This window comes from Ambystoma mexicanum, chromosome 10, assembly GCF_040938575.1.
Source record: "Ambystoma mexicanum isolate Mex_15411 chromosome 10, UKY_AmexF1_1, whole genome shotgun sequence".
Lineage (NCBI taxonomy): Eukaryota > Metazoa > Chordata > Amphibia > Caudata > Ambystomatidae > Ambystoma > Ambystoma mexicanum.
In genome coordinates this window covers 1,121,097,409-1,121,114,967 of record NC_090932.1, presented here as the reverse complement: position 1 = coordinate 1,121,114,967, position 17,559 = coordinate 1,121,097,409, and the positions used below count along the sequence as shown (strand labels likewise).

General features: G+C 49.1%; 1 protein-coding gene across 21 annotated transcripts in view; it reads right to left on the bottom strand.

The window, feature by feature from the left end:
• The window catches only part of CAMK2B (calcium/calmodulin dependent protein kinase II beta), a 1,630,344-nt gene that overhangs the window by 316,187 nt on the left and 1,296,598 nt on the right, over nt 1-17,559 (bottom strand). For 9 of the 21 annotated variants that reach the window (XM_069618980.1, XM_069618981.1, XM_069618979.1 and 6 more), the window contains 2 exons: nt 5,753-5,875; nt 1,809-1,925 (listed from right to left, as the gene is read on the bottom strand). The exons of the other annotated variants lie outside the window; for them this stretch is intronic. In XM_069618980.1, coding sequence (XP_069475081.1) covers nt 1,809-1,925; nt 5,753-5,875 — 240 coding nt within the window. The remainder of the gene's footprint in view (nt 1-1,808; nt 1,926-5,752; nt 5,876-17,559) is intronic. 21 annotated transcript variants of the gene reach the window in all.

The following is a 17,559-nucleotide window of genomic DNA, read 5'->3' as shown; positions in this document are numbered from 1 at the left end:
TTTATTTGAATGTGTTTATCGGATCTCACTAATGGCAGTCCCTAAATCCTAAAGTGGTCACTAGAGATTGGTCAATCCTACTGCTTATGATCTGGCTGAGTACTCTACTCGTGAGGGCAAAAAGGCAATCGCCTCCTCTATCCTGGAATTCCTAGGTGGATCCTAACCATGGGCTCTCAAAGACTAAATGATCTTAAGAAGCGGGTGCTTTTCAATCACCCAGGTCTCACTTAGCCTTGCCCTTTCACACCCTTGTACGCCTCTACCCAATGCTCTCTCCTTTCAGTTCCTTTCTTCTACTCTCTTCGCTTCTATTCTTCCCCCTCTCCTCCTTCCGTCTCTCTACCCTCTTCTCTACTCTCCACTACTAGTTTCCCGGACAATTGCTATCCTGATCTTCCTCTCTGTTTGTGGCATATAGCTGTGAAAATGGAGAGACATTTTTTGGGATTAATAATAGGATTACTATAATGGGACATTTGGCCTGGTAGCAAGTACGGCCCCTCTCAGACTAACAGTGGATGTGTACAAAATGTCACCATTTCGTTTCTGTTCAATCAGTGGAACTGCAAGCAAACGTTTTCACATTTTGAAAAGATCATAAACGTGTACAGTTCGTAATACCAAAACAGCTGTGGTGGGGAATAAACTGCAGGGTTTGCAGACTGTAAGTTCGAAAAACATTTGTTTGCAAATGAATTTTCAAAATACTGCAGTGGAATGCGTGACAAAACGTACTATTGGCAGAGTTGTTACCTGCAAATAAGTAGGAGGATGATTATACACACATAACTGTACCTGTATGGTTTTCTGACAACATACAATAACACTAATTACAAGAATTATTAGGGGTTCAGATATCTGACCTTAAGGTTTAAATGGGTACAAGCTCTCTCAAACGCATTTTGCTTCAAATAGGTGTTTCGCAAATTCATTGTGTGAGGCAAAGCTGGTCTTGTAATGTCTTTTGCAAGCATTTCTCCTAGCGCTGTCTCTCATGCTATAAGTGACCACAGAGAGAACAGCTAACAATGCTTTGCAAAAATCACTATTAGGGCTATATGTTCATCAGAAAATAAAATTGCATAGAATTTCTGTGTTAACCGTTTTTTACTCTCATACATTTTTGCATGGACTTGCATTTCAACGCTTAAGATACGGAAGAGAGAGTCTACAGTATACACAGAGTATGTTGAATCCTGGTGCTACTCATAGGTTGTGATTTCTACTCATCGTGGCCAAAAGACAGAAACATGTATGCTTTGTTTCGTTGGTAATATGCTTGGTTTTACTGGTAATATTTAAGGGAGGATGGAGGAATCAAGTTGGCCGCCTTCATGAGTCTTTCTTGCTGCAAAAGGTTGTTAACATTCCATCTGTGCTAAGATTATGTCCGCAAAATTAACATTGAAACTAAATATTGCACATTGGTATTTTTGCAGGGGACTTATGTTGTACATATTGTTGCAGTGGAAATTGATTTCAATGTTGTCCAACTTGCCTGCAGGAATTAAAATTGTGCAAAGATCTAACTAAAAGTTGGCTGTAGGTTTAGTCATTTTGTTTGACATATACAAAATGATACTTTTTCTACTATTGATAAAATAGGATATATAGATATTCCTTGCCTTCATGTCATTCCTACGATTAAGAATGTTCTACAAGAAAGTTCTAGAAAACTTCGTAATCTTCACAACACAAATTTCTGCATTGTGTCTGGGATATGTGCAACGTGGTGGTCTTCCACTTCCCTCTTCCCTGCCCACAGGTACAGAAAACAGAAAAGCATATGTGCTACATTCACTTACAAGCGGCAGCAGCAGCGGGAAGGGGTGTGGCTGGCAGACTTTGTGCTGAGGGAGTGGGCTCACCAGGAGATCCAGAACCTGATTGGCTTTTTGTTGAGCCACTTTCATTGCTTTTGGCTGAAATGAATGAATGAAGATGGTTGGACGATGGGACGGACAGAGGAGAAAAGACCAGATGATGACAAAGACAGAAAAACAACACAAGGAAAAAGAGGAATACAAGGTGGGTCGATTGAATGAGAAAAGGAATGGTAGGAAGGGAACAGAGAAAGGAACATGGGAGATATGAAGGGACAGAGGGAACAGAGATGCATAGAGATTAGGAAGGGGTTTGTAGGAAGAAATACAAATAGAACCATTGAAATGGGTGAGAGAGATAGTAACAAAAGAGAGGAATATAAAAAAGAAAAGGAAGGGGTAACAAATTGGAAATAGGGACATAGTAAGGGGGTGTTAGGAAGAAGACACAAAGTGAGGGCAAGGGTTTTGAAGCCGGAGACACAGTGAACACGGTAGCAAATCACAGAAGTTGGAACGAGAAAGTACAATGATGTTGATTTCAGGATATTTTGTGCAGATTAAAGTTATATGGTAACATAGAAATACATCAGTCACGCTATGAGGTATGCAACTGTTGGCTGCTTCTGTTGTGTGGTGCACAGATACAAGTGCTTTGATAAAGTGAAATGCAATTAAAGTTGATTTCGAGATGCAGCATTCACTAAAGCTGATCTGGTGATGTGGTTTACATATCAAGCTGATTTGTCGTGCTACTTAAGGTACTTTTGTTGGTGGGCTATGCCAGTGAATGTGAATTGATGATCTAGTGTACAATAAAAGGGGCTCTGTTGTGAAAATGAAGGCGATTTCTGTAGTCTGTATGTAAAGGAAAGAGGGTGGCAATGTGGTGTGTATATAAAGGGATTTGGCAATAGGTTTTGAAAGTTAAGGTTATTTGGTGTGCAATGAAGGTGATTTGGTGATGTGGTGCGCAAATTGTATTTGTGTATTTGGAGTTTTATATAGCACTCACTCCACCATGAAGTTGGTAATGAATCCCCACAGAAACATGGTGATGGGAGGGACAGCTATGGGTTCTGTGGTAGTTCAGGCTTATGACCTACAGGTGGATATTCAGCAGTCTTATGAAATTTCGGGGTTTACACTGCTTTCATGAGGCTCTACTTTGGAATCTGCCTTCCTTTTAATGAGTTAGACTCTAATGATATGGCATTGAGCCTAGTGATGGGCCTTAAAATAAACATGATTTTTCATTGGCAGCTGATGCAGTGGTCCTATATAAAGTGCTGCTGAAGATGACAGCACAATTTTAGCCTATTTGCAGGTGAATCTAGGATTAGCATGCAGAAGCCATTGCAGTGGTCGAATCTGGACTTAAATACAGCAAGGACTAAAGCTAACCTGTGTAAAAGAAGTAAGAGAGCGAAGACAATGCACAAGTAGAAAGCTCTGTGTCAGAGGTGACTCTGAAATTTCAGACTTAATGTTGGGGAGTTCAATGGGAGTCTTCGGTCAGCAACAAGAAGAACGGTAGTGTACCTGAGCTTCATTTCAGAGCTTGTAAAGGTGAGCAAGTTTACGTTTTCATTTCAAGAGGTTGGTGGAATACTTGAACACAGTGCTGGTGACATTCATAGATATTCAATTTAGGTGAATTATTAATGACTAAATAAAAGTTGAATGTTGTCATGTGCTTATATGCGCTTTGCCCTAAAGCAATTTTCTTCGAGGCATTGATATGACACAAAATCAACATTGCTTCTCTATTGTTACACATATCATAAATCATACCATATCGAAAGATTGTCATAGCACAATTTTAGACATAAATGGTTTTAATTATTTTGCATCATTTTTGATAAATATGTATGGTATCAGTCCAGTGTTCAAGGTGTCCACCACCCTTGTGAAATCATCATTTGGTTGACGGATTAATCACTGCAGGAGAACCACTTTTGAATTACATGCAGCTAAAACGCAGATCTCACACACCAACTGTTTATTATTTTGTATTTAGATTCAGTTCTCATTCATGCAGCTTTTGACAGGGAGGAGATACGTAGTGATTGGAGAAAGGAAGACTTCTAGTTTGACCTGATGGGTGTGGGTGGTTCATAAAAAAGAGCGGCAGTTCAATTCAGTGCCGTCCATTTCAAAAGTCAAGTTGAGATCATGCTGGATAATAGAGTGGTCCACAGTAATAAAGGTATAGACACATTTAGAAGAATAAAGGTGTCCAGCAGAGAGCTCTCCTTTACATATGAGGATTATGGTATTTTAATACATTTTTCCATCAGGAAACGAGACTGGTTATTTGTTCAGCAGGCTGTTTGATTTCATATGTATACAGAGGTGTGAGGTGGTCAGTGTCCCAGCAGCTTTGGCTGCTTAGGGGAGAATGGATATCAACCTAAAAAGTGGCTGTGCTCTTAGAGTCTGTGTAAGGTTTTTTAAGAAGTGTTGTGAAAATAACATCTATAGCTTGGTGATGTACTGTGGAAACTAAGGTGCCTTGATGATTTTGTGTGGAAATGACAACTTGACATGCAAACAAAGTTCATTTGACAACGTGGTGTGCAATTAAATGTGAATTAGTTATGTAGTCTGCAAATTAAGGGGGGTTATGTAGTGTAAGAATGGAGCTAATCTAGTGGGGCGCTGTGCAATTGAAGTAACATGATGAGGTGGTGAGCAAATAAAGGATATCTGATGATGATTTAAAATTATTTCGATAGCTTGGAGCACAAATAAAGGATTTGTATGGATGTGTTGTTAGGGTAAAGGTAATTTAGTGATTTGATGTGCACTGGAGTTTATTTTATGGTGTGATGTGGAAAAGGATGTTGTTTGTGTAATCCAGTGTGAAAATAAAAGTTATTTTGTAATATGGTGTGCAAAGTTAAGTTCCAAATTGTGTAAATCTGGTGATGCAATGTGCCAATGTACATTATTTGTCTGGTGTGGTGTGTAGATGAAGGTGATTGGGAGATGTGAAGAGCAAACAAAAGTAATTTAGTATTGAAAACATTTCTATAGGCAATATGTATTATGTATTAAATTGTTTTAATGTTTAAAGTTAAAGCATGCATTGTACGGTGATGTAAACCATTGAAATTAACTTTGAATGTTTAGAGTGAATATCCTTAGTCCATTGTCTAAAACCATTGAAATTCCGCCCTTTTCTATAATTCTTCTTAAAATCTCCCTCTCTGAAATGTTCAACAAGGCTTTAATTTTGGGAGCATGTTACACAGAATACAAAAAAAAAAAGATGAAATAGCAAGGAGAGTACCTTCTAAGTCACGGTTAGTGTTATTGAGCATTTACACACGAGAATCGTGTCATAGTCCATTTAATTTATTATGAAGATTATTTAACGGAAATCCTAAAGTTAATGGGCCAGTTACTCTTGCCACAACTTGACTACCCCCTCTAACCCCCACCCACCCTATTCCATTCTGGGGCAGCCGGAAGCAAAGGGGGCCACAAGAAAAGGGTGCCTCATTTACAATAACAGAACAGAGCAAAAGAACACTTGGGGTTGGCAGCTGGAATATAAGATTCCTTGCCCAGAAGGTGTTATAAATAAGAGCCAGAATCAATGCTGCCACTCGTTTGAGACACCACTCCCTAATAGGGACGGAAATCCGATCATGAAGCACCTGCACTATTAGGTCTAAGAGTGCTTCCAGCCTTTAGCATTATAGTTAATTGTTTTGAAAAAAATTAATGCAATGTTGAACATGTCAGAGATTAAATAGAGTAGGTTGTGCATGCATTATACTTACCAAAAGATGTACATGCCATTAGATGAAACCAAACCAACTGAACAATCTTGGCACTTTAATTCTAAGAGAAACAAAAGAGCCACACACTTCTTGAGCAGCAATAGCAAGGGTTACTTGCTGGAATTGGCTACTCACATTGAGCTAGCAGGGAGTTTGAGAGAGATGGAGATGACGGGGGAATGGCAGGCGGTTGTCCCACAGTCTCTGGGGGTGCCGGGGTCCTCTTTACGGAACTGAAAATGTCAGAGAACCTGGCCGCTATGGGGGAAAAATTGTTGACAGAGGGGAGATCAGATCAGGAACCACTGAAAGAGAAAGGCAACTGCAGCTTGGGTGGGAATAGGACCCCATCCCAGACAGCATCTAGCAGCATGGGGTGGTGACAATATCCAGGACCCCAACATGAAAAACATACAGCATCGGGCAGCAAAGGGCATTAGCGCTATGTGGTCGTACAAAATGGAAACCATCCCAGATAGCATCAGACAGAATGGAGTAAGCAGTGATCCAATATGCAAACACTTTGAACCCCTCTAACCGCTATAAAACAACAAAAAGCCCTGTGAGATCACACTACTCAATGGAATAATGCTATTTGGTTTGCATGGACTTACATTGAAATAGGGGGGTAAGGGAGGAAGCCTTTATAACACATACATTTTCGGAGCTGCAATATGCATCACATTTACAGTGAAGATTTTGTAGACTTTCCCCAAAAATCTTTTTCTGCTGAACATAATTGTAATTCCATTGAAACTGACAGACCAATCATTATATAACATCCACACTCTGTTGATTGACTGACAGAGGTATCAATATTAAAGCTTGATAGTGTATCCTACAACTGATATCTTTGCTCTAGAGCCTGACCCGTCTGTTTCTTAGGTAACTGCATTCGCCTTCTTTGCACACTTGAGGACCCTCAAATGGAGACTTAAGGGAAGGTCTTGATGATAGCTAGACAAGGGGTAGTTGCAACCAATTACTCTGAATTCATGACATGGATAGTCAACTAGTCCAACCAAGTGAACTCTATCAAATTGAAATGAAGCTCAACATAAACAAGAAATATATAATTATTCTCTTTTTATGACACTGTCATTTAAAATAGAATGCAAATACTGTAGCAGTCCTCATTCACACCCTCTTCTCTATATGATTATCTGTCTGGATACATAATCTAGATACAGCAATTGATAGACTTGTATAAGTGGTGCCAGGGGGAGAGGCACACGTGTGATAGTCACTCTTTTATTCAGATATTTATTGTTACAGTTTCCCATGCTAAGCATAACTTCTAATTCAGCCTGCCGAGTTGGGTTGGAATGCTTAGCTTAAATACAACACCAGGTAAGAAACCAAATGGAAAAGGTCTGCTAAATCTGCGATCAGCCCTAATGTTAAAGACCACATACTGATGCTTAGTGAAAGCCCTAGTCGATGTTGCATGTAAACCTATGGACACACTCATTACACGCCTGTACCAATTTGAAATGTAGTCTGTCCATTCGCATATTTGACCAGTACGAGTCACTCACCACGCAAGGAAATACCAGACACAAAGCTTCCGAAAATTACAGATACAGTAACCATGTTTGATCACACCGCAAAATACTGCATGTGAAGAGTTGCCAATAATGGATGAGATATTTTACCACGTTATTTCGACTACCATTACGGGGAAGAATAACGCATGAAAAACCACAAGAAATTACTGTCATGAAAAAGCAGGCCGTAAGGAGGAGCATGTGTTAATAAATCAATCAGAGGTGCATATAATCAACCCACCCAATAAAATAAGTCTTATCCAAACTACTCCTAAGACCATTAGTAACATGCAGCCCATTGAAGCCCTATAAATATAACTATGGTAGCTGTACCTGCTATTTGATGCACAGAGGAATGCTGCAATCAGGCATATGTTCCAAAAAGGCTGGAGAAGGAGTCACAGGCCCCCAATACCCATGATCAGAATAATCCCAGGGCCATGAACAGAAGCATACATTCTAAGAACTTATCGGCTGGATAGGTCAACCATATTTCATTTACTGCAGCTCATTCATAGTGACCTTGAGAGCCAAATTGGCATACAAACTGCCCCCGCCCCATACTAACGATATTGGCCATATCTTATATTCTAGCAATAGGCAGCTATCAACACACTGTTGGTATGGTGCATGGCAATGCCCAACCCACATTTTCTAGAACAGTCACACAGTAGTTGGCTGCCCTACTACGCCATGCAGCAGCACACATTTATCTTCCAACTACACAAGAGGCTATGAATGTCACAAAAGGACACTTCTATAATGTCGCCAAAATCCCAAATATGACACATCTGCCATTAGTGCATCCATGCAACAGAACAAGTGTACAGGAACAAGAAACAGCAGCATACCCTGAATGTGCAAATGACTTGTGTAACGTCCAGCGAGTGCAAGGGCCTTTCAGCCGGTGACGAAGGCTCCAGGAAAAAAACAGGTAACACCAAAGGCTTGTTGAGGTGGAACTCCGAGAGAACCTTCGGCATGAAAGAGGGGTGCATCCGCAGCACCACCCTCGTCTCGTGGAAAGTCAGGTATGGTTGTTTGCAGGTTAGGGCCTGGATCTCACCTACCCTCCTGGCAGAGGTGATGGCCGCAAGGAAAGCTGTTTTCCATGAGAGGAACTTGAGAGGAGCCTGATGCATAGGCTCGAAGGTGGACCCATGAATCTCGTCAGCACCAAGTTGAGTTACCACAGGAGCCTTCACTGGCAGGAAAGATCGAAAAAGTCCTTTGAGGAACTCCTTGACTAGTTGATGAGACCAAAGTGAAGACCTTGTTGGAGACCTGGTGTAGTGGGAGATAGCCGCCAGATGTACCTTGATAGAGGTGTGTGACAGTCCGGCCTTGGCCAAGGATAGCAAGTATGGAAGAATCTGTGGGGCCGTGACCCTCAGCAGGGTAATCTTCTGAGAGCAAAACACTTCCACTTGTGACCGTAGCACTTCAAAGTCAACAACGTCCTGGCCTTGGCGAGGACCTCCCTGCAGTCCACAGGTAACGCATATCCTCCAAACTCCAGGGCTGCAGGAGCCAAGCCCTCAGGTTCAGCGATCCTGGCTCATGATGAAGGACTTTGCCTCTTTCTCTGGTGAGAAGATTCAGAACCACAGGCATATTTACCGGAGGTGAAGCTGACAGGCTGAGACGGTCTGCATACCAAATCTGCCTCGGCCACACTGGGGTGAATAGTATCATCCTGCATTGGCACTGTTTTGAGTGTGTTGATGACACGTAGCAGGAGAGGCAATCGAGGAAATGGGTACAGAAACATCCCTTCCCACAGGAAGGATAACGCATCCCTCAGGCTCCTCAGTTGGTGGAATCTGCAGGAAAATATCTGGCATTTGGAGTTTGCCGTCATCGCAAATAGATCGATCTGGGGCCTGCCCCACTTGACAAAGATGCGGTCCACATGGTCCTGTGAAAGTTCCCACTCGTGGCAGGAGCGCAATTCCCTGCAGAGAAAGTCTGTGATGGGGTTCTTGACTTGCGCCAGATTAGGAGGAGGATAGCTCAATGACAACGTCCATTCCTTGGAAGCTAGATGACATGAAGCAACACATGTTCGATCCCCTGGTCCGCGCTTAGAAACCTCTCGGTATTTAAGCACATTATAAATATGCAACAATGACAAAAAAAACCAATTACGCAACTAAAAAACAAACAATTCCTATAACAGCGCCTCGATGGATGCGGGCTATGTGAAAATGTAAAATAAATAAATAGATAAAAAAAGAGGGATGAGGAACATCTTTTGTCTGACAGCCCAGTGTCACAAGTCCTGCGCTTCCCTGGAGAGTGCTGGGGATCAAGTGCCCCCTGTTTCCTGATGTATAACATGGTGGTGGTGTTGTCCGTGAAGATCCTCACTTCCTTGCTCTTCAGAAACAGAAAAAACGACTTGATGGCCCAGAACACTGCCCGTAGCTCCAGGATGTTGATGTGGAAATCATTCCCCCCCGGCAGCCACAGGCCTCTGGTGTGTAGACCTCCGGTGTGGGCTCCCCAACCTTCCAGGGAAGTGTCTGTGGTGACCGTCTCCTGGTATGGAGGGTTTTGAAGCCCTGTGCCCCGGCCGATGTTGGAGCGGACGACCCACCACCCGATCGCCCAACGGAACTCCTCAAAGAGCAGGATTTTGATCACAAAGCTTATGTACACATGTATCCAGCGAGCGTCCAGGAACTCCTAAAGGGGTCGCATGTGCAACCTACAGAGCCGGATGAGGTAGATGCAGGACGACGACATGTCGAGCAACGACTTGATGGTCCACACTGTGGCTATCTTCACCGACAACAGCCGTTGCGCCTTCCCTTGAATGGCCACTACCCTCTCCTCCAAGGGCGAAGCCAGGCAGGACACCATATTGAGTCTATTGAGTCTTGCTCCTAGGAACAGTATGTTCTGTGATGGTGTTAAGCAGGACTTTGGATAGTTGATGGACAATCCCAGATCCGCCAGCAGCTGGATGGTCGCCTCCATGTGTCTGACGGACAATTCCCTCGAGTGGGCCCGGATGAGCCAGTCGTCGAGGTACAGGTATACGTCTATGCTCCGTAGACATAGATGGGCCACCACCGGTGCCAAGCATTTCATGAACACTCTGCCGACTTCAATCCAAAAGTCAGAGCCTTGAACTGGTACTGCTGACGCTGCACCATGAAACACAGAAACTTCTGATGTTTCCCATAAATGGGGATGTGGAAATAGGCATCCTCCAGGTCCAGCGATGTCAAGAAGTCTCCTTACCCCAGTTGGCCAAGCACATGCTGCAACGTGAACATCCTGAACTTTTGGGACTTGAAGTATTTGTTGAGGCGTTGCAGGTCTAGGATGGGCCTCCAGCCCCCTGTCTTCTTTCTGACAAGAAAGTATCTGGAATAGACGCCGGAGCCCCGGAGCCGTTGGGGTACTAGCTCTATCGCCCCTTTTCACAGCATGGACTGTACCTCTTCCAGGAGCTGAGGGATGTGCTGTTCCTTACGGGTAATCACAGGGATCCACGGACAACTGTGTTGAAACTCCAGAGTGTGCCCCTGGGTGAAAGCGTCCAGCACCAATCTGTCAGTGGTGATCTTCTTCCACTCGCTGACGAATTTCATCAGCCGGCCGCCCACCGGGGTGCATGCGTGGGGGCCCAATGTCTCGGCGGTTCAGGCCTGTTTCAGTGCCGGCGTCCTGCCCTGCGGGCGACGGCGATGCTGTACTCTGCTACTGTAGGCCTGGGAATCGCCTCTGTAGGCTTCCTGAGTCCTGGATCTGGAAGGCTGAAGGTACGAAGAGGAGAAACAGCTCGACATTCCCCTGAAGGAGTGAAAAGAGCGCTTCAGCTGGAGAGTGCCCAGGGAACGGGCCGTCTCCGTATCCGGCATGAATGCATGTAGGGACTCGTCGATGACCTTCTCAAACAAGTTCTCTCCGTTGAAGGGCATGTCCAACACCTTCGCCTGGACCTCCTGCTGGAAATTCGTGGCCTTCATCCAGCCTTGTCGACGAAGGCAGACACTGTTGTCCATCGGCCAGTATCCCATGTCAGCGACGTCCAATGGCACTGAATGGCGTGATTAGACGCTACTTCCCGCTCCTGGAAAAGAGCGATTGCCTCTATACTCTTATCGTCAGGGAGGAACTCCAGAATAGGCCCTAGCTTGTACCACAGTTCCCTGTCATACGTGGCTAGGAACGCCAGTGTTTTAGCCGCCTTGATAGTGGACGCTGCAGTGTAAATCACCTTCCTCCCCATGGCGTCCATCTTCTTCCCCTCGCTGTCTGGAGGGACCAAAGATGATGAGGACGGGTTAGCAGACCGTTTCCTCGCAGCCACCGATATTACCGAATCCGGCGATGGTTGCGACCTCAGGCACTTGGGTGCGGAGTCTGGCACCAGATACCTCTTCTCCAGCCTATCACATTTGTCTGGAGCCATTCCAGGGTTCTTCATGAGGCCAGGCCCTCTTCCCACACGTCGTCTAGAAGGGGCACCGCCATGATTGTCTTGCTCTTGGCCTTGCACCTCTGATACAAGAAACCCTCCTTACTGGTTTCTACGGGCACAAGCTGGAATAGCTCGGAGGCTCTGGCCATCATGGAGTGGAACAAGCCCACCTCGTCCGGTGGGGATGCCCTAGGTGGCACATCCAAATGCAAAGACTCGCCGTCCACTGTGACGATATGGAACAAGTTACTTACCTGTAACTGTTGTTCTCCAGCATGGGTCTGGCATGGATTCACATGCTCATGAATATTCCCCGTCGTCAGGCTGGGAATCCTCGGTAAAGAAAAAACCAGTATCAGTTTCGTTTCTGATCTGTCTTTCGTAGTAATAACCAATCACTGGTCTCTGCGTCATACTGACCACAGCCAATGACTGCCCTCTACCTAAGCACCGCCTCTGGCAGCCATCTTCAGATTTGGAAGCACGTGAAGTGGCAGTATGACCAAGTGAAGAGCCGCAGAGGGGTCGGCGGGAGGGTTCGCATGTGAATCCATGCCAGACCCATGCTGGAGAACAACAGTTACAGGTAAGTAACTTGTTCCTTCTCCAGCATGGGGTCTGGCATGGATTCACATGCTCATGAATAAAGAATACATAGCAGTACACACATGCACAACCACGGGAGGTGGCAAAGGCTCAACATTAAGCATTACATCAAACTCAACATTAAGCATCTTACCTCCTCACCAGGCTCACCTCAGGCGAACAGGTTGCGCAGCACTGCTTGGCCGACCCTGGACTCCTCCCTGGAATCCCGATCGACGCAGTAGAATTTCGTGAAGGTGTGCGTCGACCTCCACGTAGCAGCCCTGCATATGTCCAGCAGGGGCACACCAGAAAGGAACGCTGTGGTAGCTGCGATCGCTCTGGTGGAATGGGCTCTCGGACGGCCAGGCAGCGGTCGGTTTGCCAACCGATGACAGTACATGATACAGCCGGAGAGCCATCTGGAAATGGAAGCCTTCGAGAGAGCCTTCCCCTGATTGACAGGTCCAAAGTTCACAAAGAGTTGTGACGTCTTCCGAAAACACTTTGTGCGGTCCACGTAGAACTTCAGCGCTCTAGCCACATCCAGCGAGTGCAAAGTCCTCTCAGCCGGCGACGAAGGCGACGGGAAGAACACAGGCAACACCAAGGGTTGGTTGAGATGGAAGTCCGACGGTACCTTGGGCATGAAGGAGGGGTGCGTCCTGAGCACTACCCTCGTGTCGTGAAAAGTCAAGTACGGGGCCTTGCAGGAAAGGGCCTGGATCTCTCCCACCCGTCGTGCGGAGGTGATGGCCACAAGAAACGCTGTTTTCCACGACAGAAACTTCAACGGGGCCGAGTGCAGAGGCTCGAACGGAGGTCCCATGAGCTTGGTCAGCACCACGTTGAGCTCCCACGCCGGGGCCGGAGCCTTCACCGGCGGGAACGATCTGAACAGTCCCTTCATGAACTCTTTCACCAGACGATGGGACCACAAGGACGTCCGCCCCGTGGTTCTGGTGTATCGGGAGATCGCAGCAAGATGAATCTTGATGGACGCGTGTGCCAGTCCAGCTTTGGCCAGCGTCAGCAGGTACGGCAGTACCTGGGGAGCCGTAATCCGTAGAGGGTTAATCTTCTGTGCGTGGCACCAGACAGAGAACCTCTTCCATTTGTGTCCGTAGCATTTAAGAGTCGAGGACGCCCTGGCCTTTGCAAGAACCTCTCTGCAGTCGGCCGGTATGTCGTATCCTCCAAACTCTAGCGCTGCAGGAGCCAGGCCTGCAAGTTCAGCGATTTCGGGTCGTGGTGGAGGATGGCGCCTCCTTCCCTGGAGAGTAGATCCGCGTCCACCGGCAGCTTGATTGGCGGGGACGCTGACAAGTCCAGAAGGTCCGGGAACCATATCTGCCTCGGCCACGCAGGTGCGACGAGGATCATCCTGCACCATGACCTCTTGAGCTGGTTGACGAGCCGGATTAGCAGTGGCAAAGGAGGGAACGCGTAGAGGAACAGGCCCTCCCAGGGGAACGAGAAAGCATCACCCATGCTCCTCGCCTGGGGAAACCTGCTGGCGAACCTCCGGCACTTGGAGTTCGTCGCCGTCGCGAACAGGTCGATCTGGGGTGTGCCCCACCGTCGGAAGAGGCGATCCGCTAGATCCTGCCGTAGTTCCCACTCGTGGCACGAGCGCAGTCGGCGATGGTGTTTTTTATCCCTGCCCGATGAAACGGCACCAGAAACATCCTTTGGGCGACGGCCCAATGCCACAGGTCCTGCGCCTCCTTGGACAGTGCTGGGGACCTGGTTCCGCCCTGTTTCCTGATTTAAAACATGGTGGTGGTGTTGTCGGTGAAGATCCTCACCACCTTGCCCTTGAGGGACGGAAGGAAGGACCTGAGGGCCCAGAACACTGCACGGAGCTCCAGGACGTTGATATGGAGGGACTTCTCCGTCGGGAGCCAAAGGCCTCTCGCGTGCAGATTTTCGGTGTGCGCTCCCCACCCTTCCAGGGAGGCATCCGTGGTCACTGTCTCCTGGTGGTCTAGGGTCTGGAAGTCCATGCCCGCCGTCAGATGCGCGCGGGTGCCCCACCACCGGACCGCTCGGCGGAAACTCTCATCGAGTGTGATCCTCTCCTCGAAGCCGCCCGTCGTTTGGATCCAGCGCGCGTCCAGGAACTCCTGCAACGGGCACATCCGGAGCCTGCACATGGGAATGAGGTAGATGCAAGAAGACATCATTCCGAGGAGGGAACTTGATGGACCTCACCTTGGCCGCGTCGGAAACCAACATCCGCTGTACCTTGCCCAGGATGGACCTGGTCCTTTCCTCCGACGGGGAGGCCAGAAGGGACACTGTGTCGAGCTTCGCTCCCAGAAACAGTGCGTTTTGCGCGGGTACCAGGTGGGACTTGGCGTAGTTCACGGAGAATCCCAGGTCCGTGAGAAGTTGGACGGTCCTTGCCGTGTGCTCCACGGCGAGCTCCCTCGTCTTGGCTCGGATGAGCCAGTCGTCCAGGTAGGGGTAGACGTGGATCCCCTCGCGGCGCAGCTGCGCCGCCACCGGTGCAAGGCACTTGGTGAATACCCTGGGTGCCGACCGTAGTCCGAAGGGGAGGGCTTTGAACTGGTAGTGACGCCCTTGGACCACAAACCTGAGGAATTTTCGGTTCCCCTTTAGGATGGGAATATGGAAGTAGGCATCCTCCAAATCCAACGACGACAGGAAGTCTCCTTCCTCCAGCTGACCCAGGATGTGCTGGAGGGTGACCATCCCGAACTTCTGCGCCTTGATGAACTTGTTCAGACGTCGCAGGTCTAGGATGGGGCGCCATCCTCCCGTCTTCTTCTTCACGAGGAAGTATCTCGAGTAAACTCCGGAGCCCCGAAGCCTCTTTGGGACCAGTTCGATGGCGCCCTTCCTGAGCATCTCCTTTACCTCCAGGAGAAGCTGAGGGACGTGAAGCTCTTTCCTGGCCACGGGGGGGACGCGCGGGCACCTTCTTTGAAACTCAAGCGCATGGCCCCGGGCTAAGGCGTCCAGCACCCAACGGTCGGTGGAGATGGACTCCCACACGCTGATGAAGCTCGCCAGCCGGCCTCCCACCGGGGTGCTTCGGTGGGGGCCCGACCCCACGGCCGGTTCAATCCTGTTTCGACGAGGCTTTGCCGCCTTGACCTCCTTGGCGACGACGGCGGGGTCCGCCAGACTTGCCTCGTCCTCTGTAGGCCTCCTGAGACGACGAGCGGGCCGCTTGACGGTAGGTGGAGAAACCGCCGCTGGAACCTTTGGAGGCGCCCTTGCCTCCGCTGCTCCGAAAGGGCGTCCGTCGTTGCTGCAGAACCCCAAGGGCCCGGGCCGTCTCAGTGTCCGCTTTAATGGCCTGAAGGGAATCGTCCACTGTTTTCCCAAACAGGTTGTTCCCATCGAACGGCATGTCCAGGACTCTGGTCTGTACGTCTTGACGGAAGTCCGTAGCCTTGAGCCATCCACGCCGCCTAAGGCACACGCCGTTGCCCAACTGGCGAAACCCAGTGTCGGCGATGTCCGTCGCAATAGTGATGGCGTGGTCCGACGCCACCTCACCTTCCTGTAGGATCTCCAGGGCATCCGCCTTCTTGTCGTCCGGTAGGAAGTCCAGCAGGGGAGCCAGTTTGTACCATAGCTCCCTGTCGTAGCGGGCCACGATAGCCAAGGCGTTGGCCGCTTTAATCGTCGTCGCTGCAGACGAGATGACCCTGCGTCCCATAGCGTCCAATTTCTTTCCCTCACCGTCCGGTGGGGAAGTCGATGTGGAGGCCGCACCCCCCCCCCGCTTTCTTCCTGGCCGCCGCGGAGACGACGGAGTCTGGGGTAGGCTTCCTCTTGGCCTCGCGCCGTTGATAAAGGAATCCTTCCTTTTTCTTCTCCTCAGGGCAGAGTTGGAAAAGCTCGGATGCCCTGGCGATCATGGAGTGGAACGATCCAATCTCGTCGGGCGGAGAAGCCCTAGTGGGAGGTGACGACGGTAGATCCTCGTCGTATACCTCGTCGTCCGTACCCGTCGCTGCCGTGTCAGTCCCCGTATCATCCCCTCGGGTGGACGGGGAGGAGGGCTGGACGGGGCGTGACGGCTGAAAAGGAGGTGGAGGGTGAATCCTTCTTTTCTTGGGCGGGGGAACACCAGAAGGTCCCGGTTCAGGATCCCCCGCCGGGAGAGGTTCCTCCGTCGGCAACGGTAGTCTCGTCCTTATCTCTGAGCATAAGGACTGTATAGCCAACAAAATGGCCGCCGAGTTGTCTTGCGGCGCTGGCAGAGGGGAATCCGACGGGCGATCAGGGGCCCCGTCGGCACCCTCGACGATGTCGTCGTCACCTGCGTCGGGATCCATCCCGACGGGCCGGTCTTCTTCCACGCCAAGGCCGTGGCTTAAGACCTCGATCAGCTCTTCCTCCGAGGTTGAAGCCGAATCAACGACGACGCCCTGCCCCCCCTTTTTCTTCCCTGCCGGGGATTTCACGGGGGTCCTATCGATGGGCACAAAAGAGGACTCCCTCCGAGGAGGCAGGGAGACTCTGAGCCCCGAGGTCACCACCACTGGTGTAGCCTCCACAGGCTGAGCCAGGGCCGCCGCGACAGTATCGATAGAGGGCTTGGCCGGATGGATTAAGGCCTTCACCACCTTAGGTGCGCTCACCGCCTTATCCTTGAGTGGGGGGACACTGCCTCGCTCCCCCTCCGATGGGGCCTTCGAGCTCGACCGGGTCCTCTCCAGGAGCTTCGCCGGGTGCTCGCCCTTCCTCTTACCCGACCCAGAGCGTTGGCTCGTGGCTGAAGGTGCCGGGGAGGGTGCGCCCTGCCTGGCGCCCGTAGAGCCCGACCGTTCGGCGCTCCCGGTGCCAGCGGACTCGCGGTGCTTGGCCTTGTGTTGGACCCCCGTCGCCGGGGCGTCCTCAAAGGTCTTAGAAGACCGCTCGGATTTCTTCCTCTTCTTCTCGCCTGACAGGCTCTTACCTTCCAGCCAGTTGGCGAGACGTTGATGGCGGTCCTTCATGGTCCGCTCCGACATATTGCCGCAAAACGCACAGTCCTTCTCCACGTGCGTCTTGTCCTCATGTAAGCAGTAGAGACAAAAGGAGTGTTCGTCCTCCTTAAAGACGTTCTGCAGCTGGCATCCAGGGCAGACCCTGAACAGCTTTCCGGGCGTCGAGCTTCCCTTCTCCTGGGCCATGTCCGGGCCTGAGAAGCTTCTGGAGTCCTCCAAAAGCGTAGCTCGACGAAATCTTCACCCTTGAGGGGCGCAGACGAATCCGACACGGGTCCCCGTTGATCGGATGGAGAGTCGGTGGAGCTTGAGGCTCTTTTGACCGAAAAAAACGAAGTTTTTGAGAAAAAACGTGAAAAGAAAAAAAAAAAGCACTAACGCTCGAGAGCAATCGCACGAGGATCC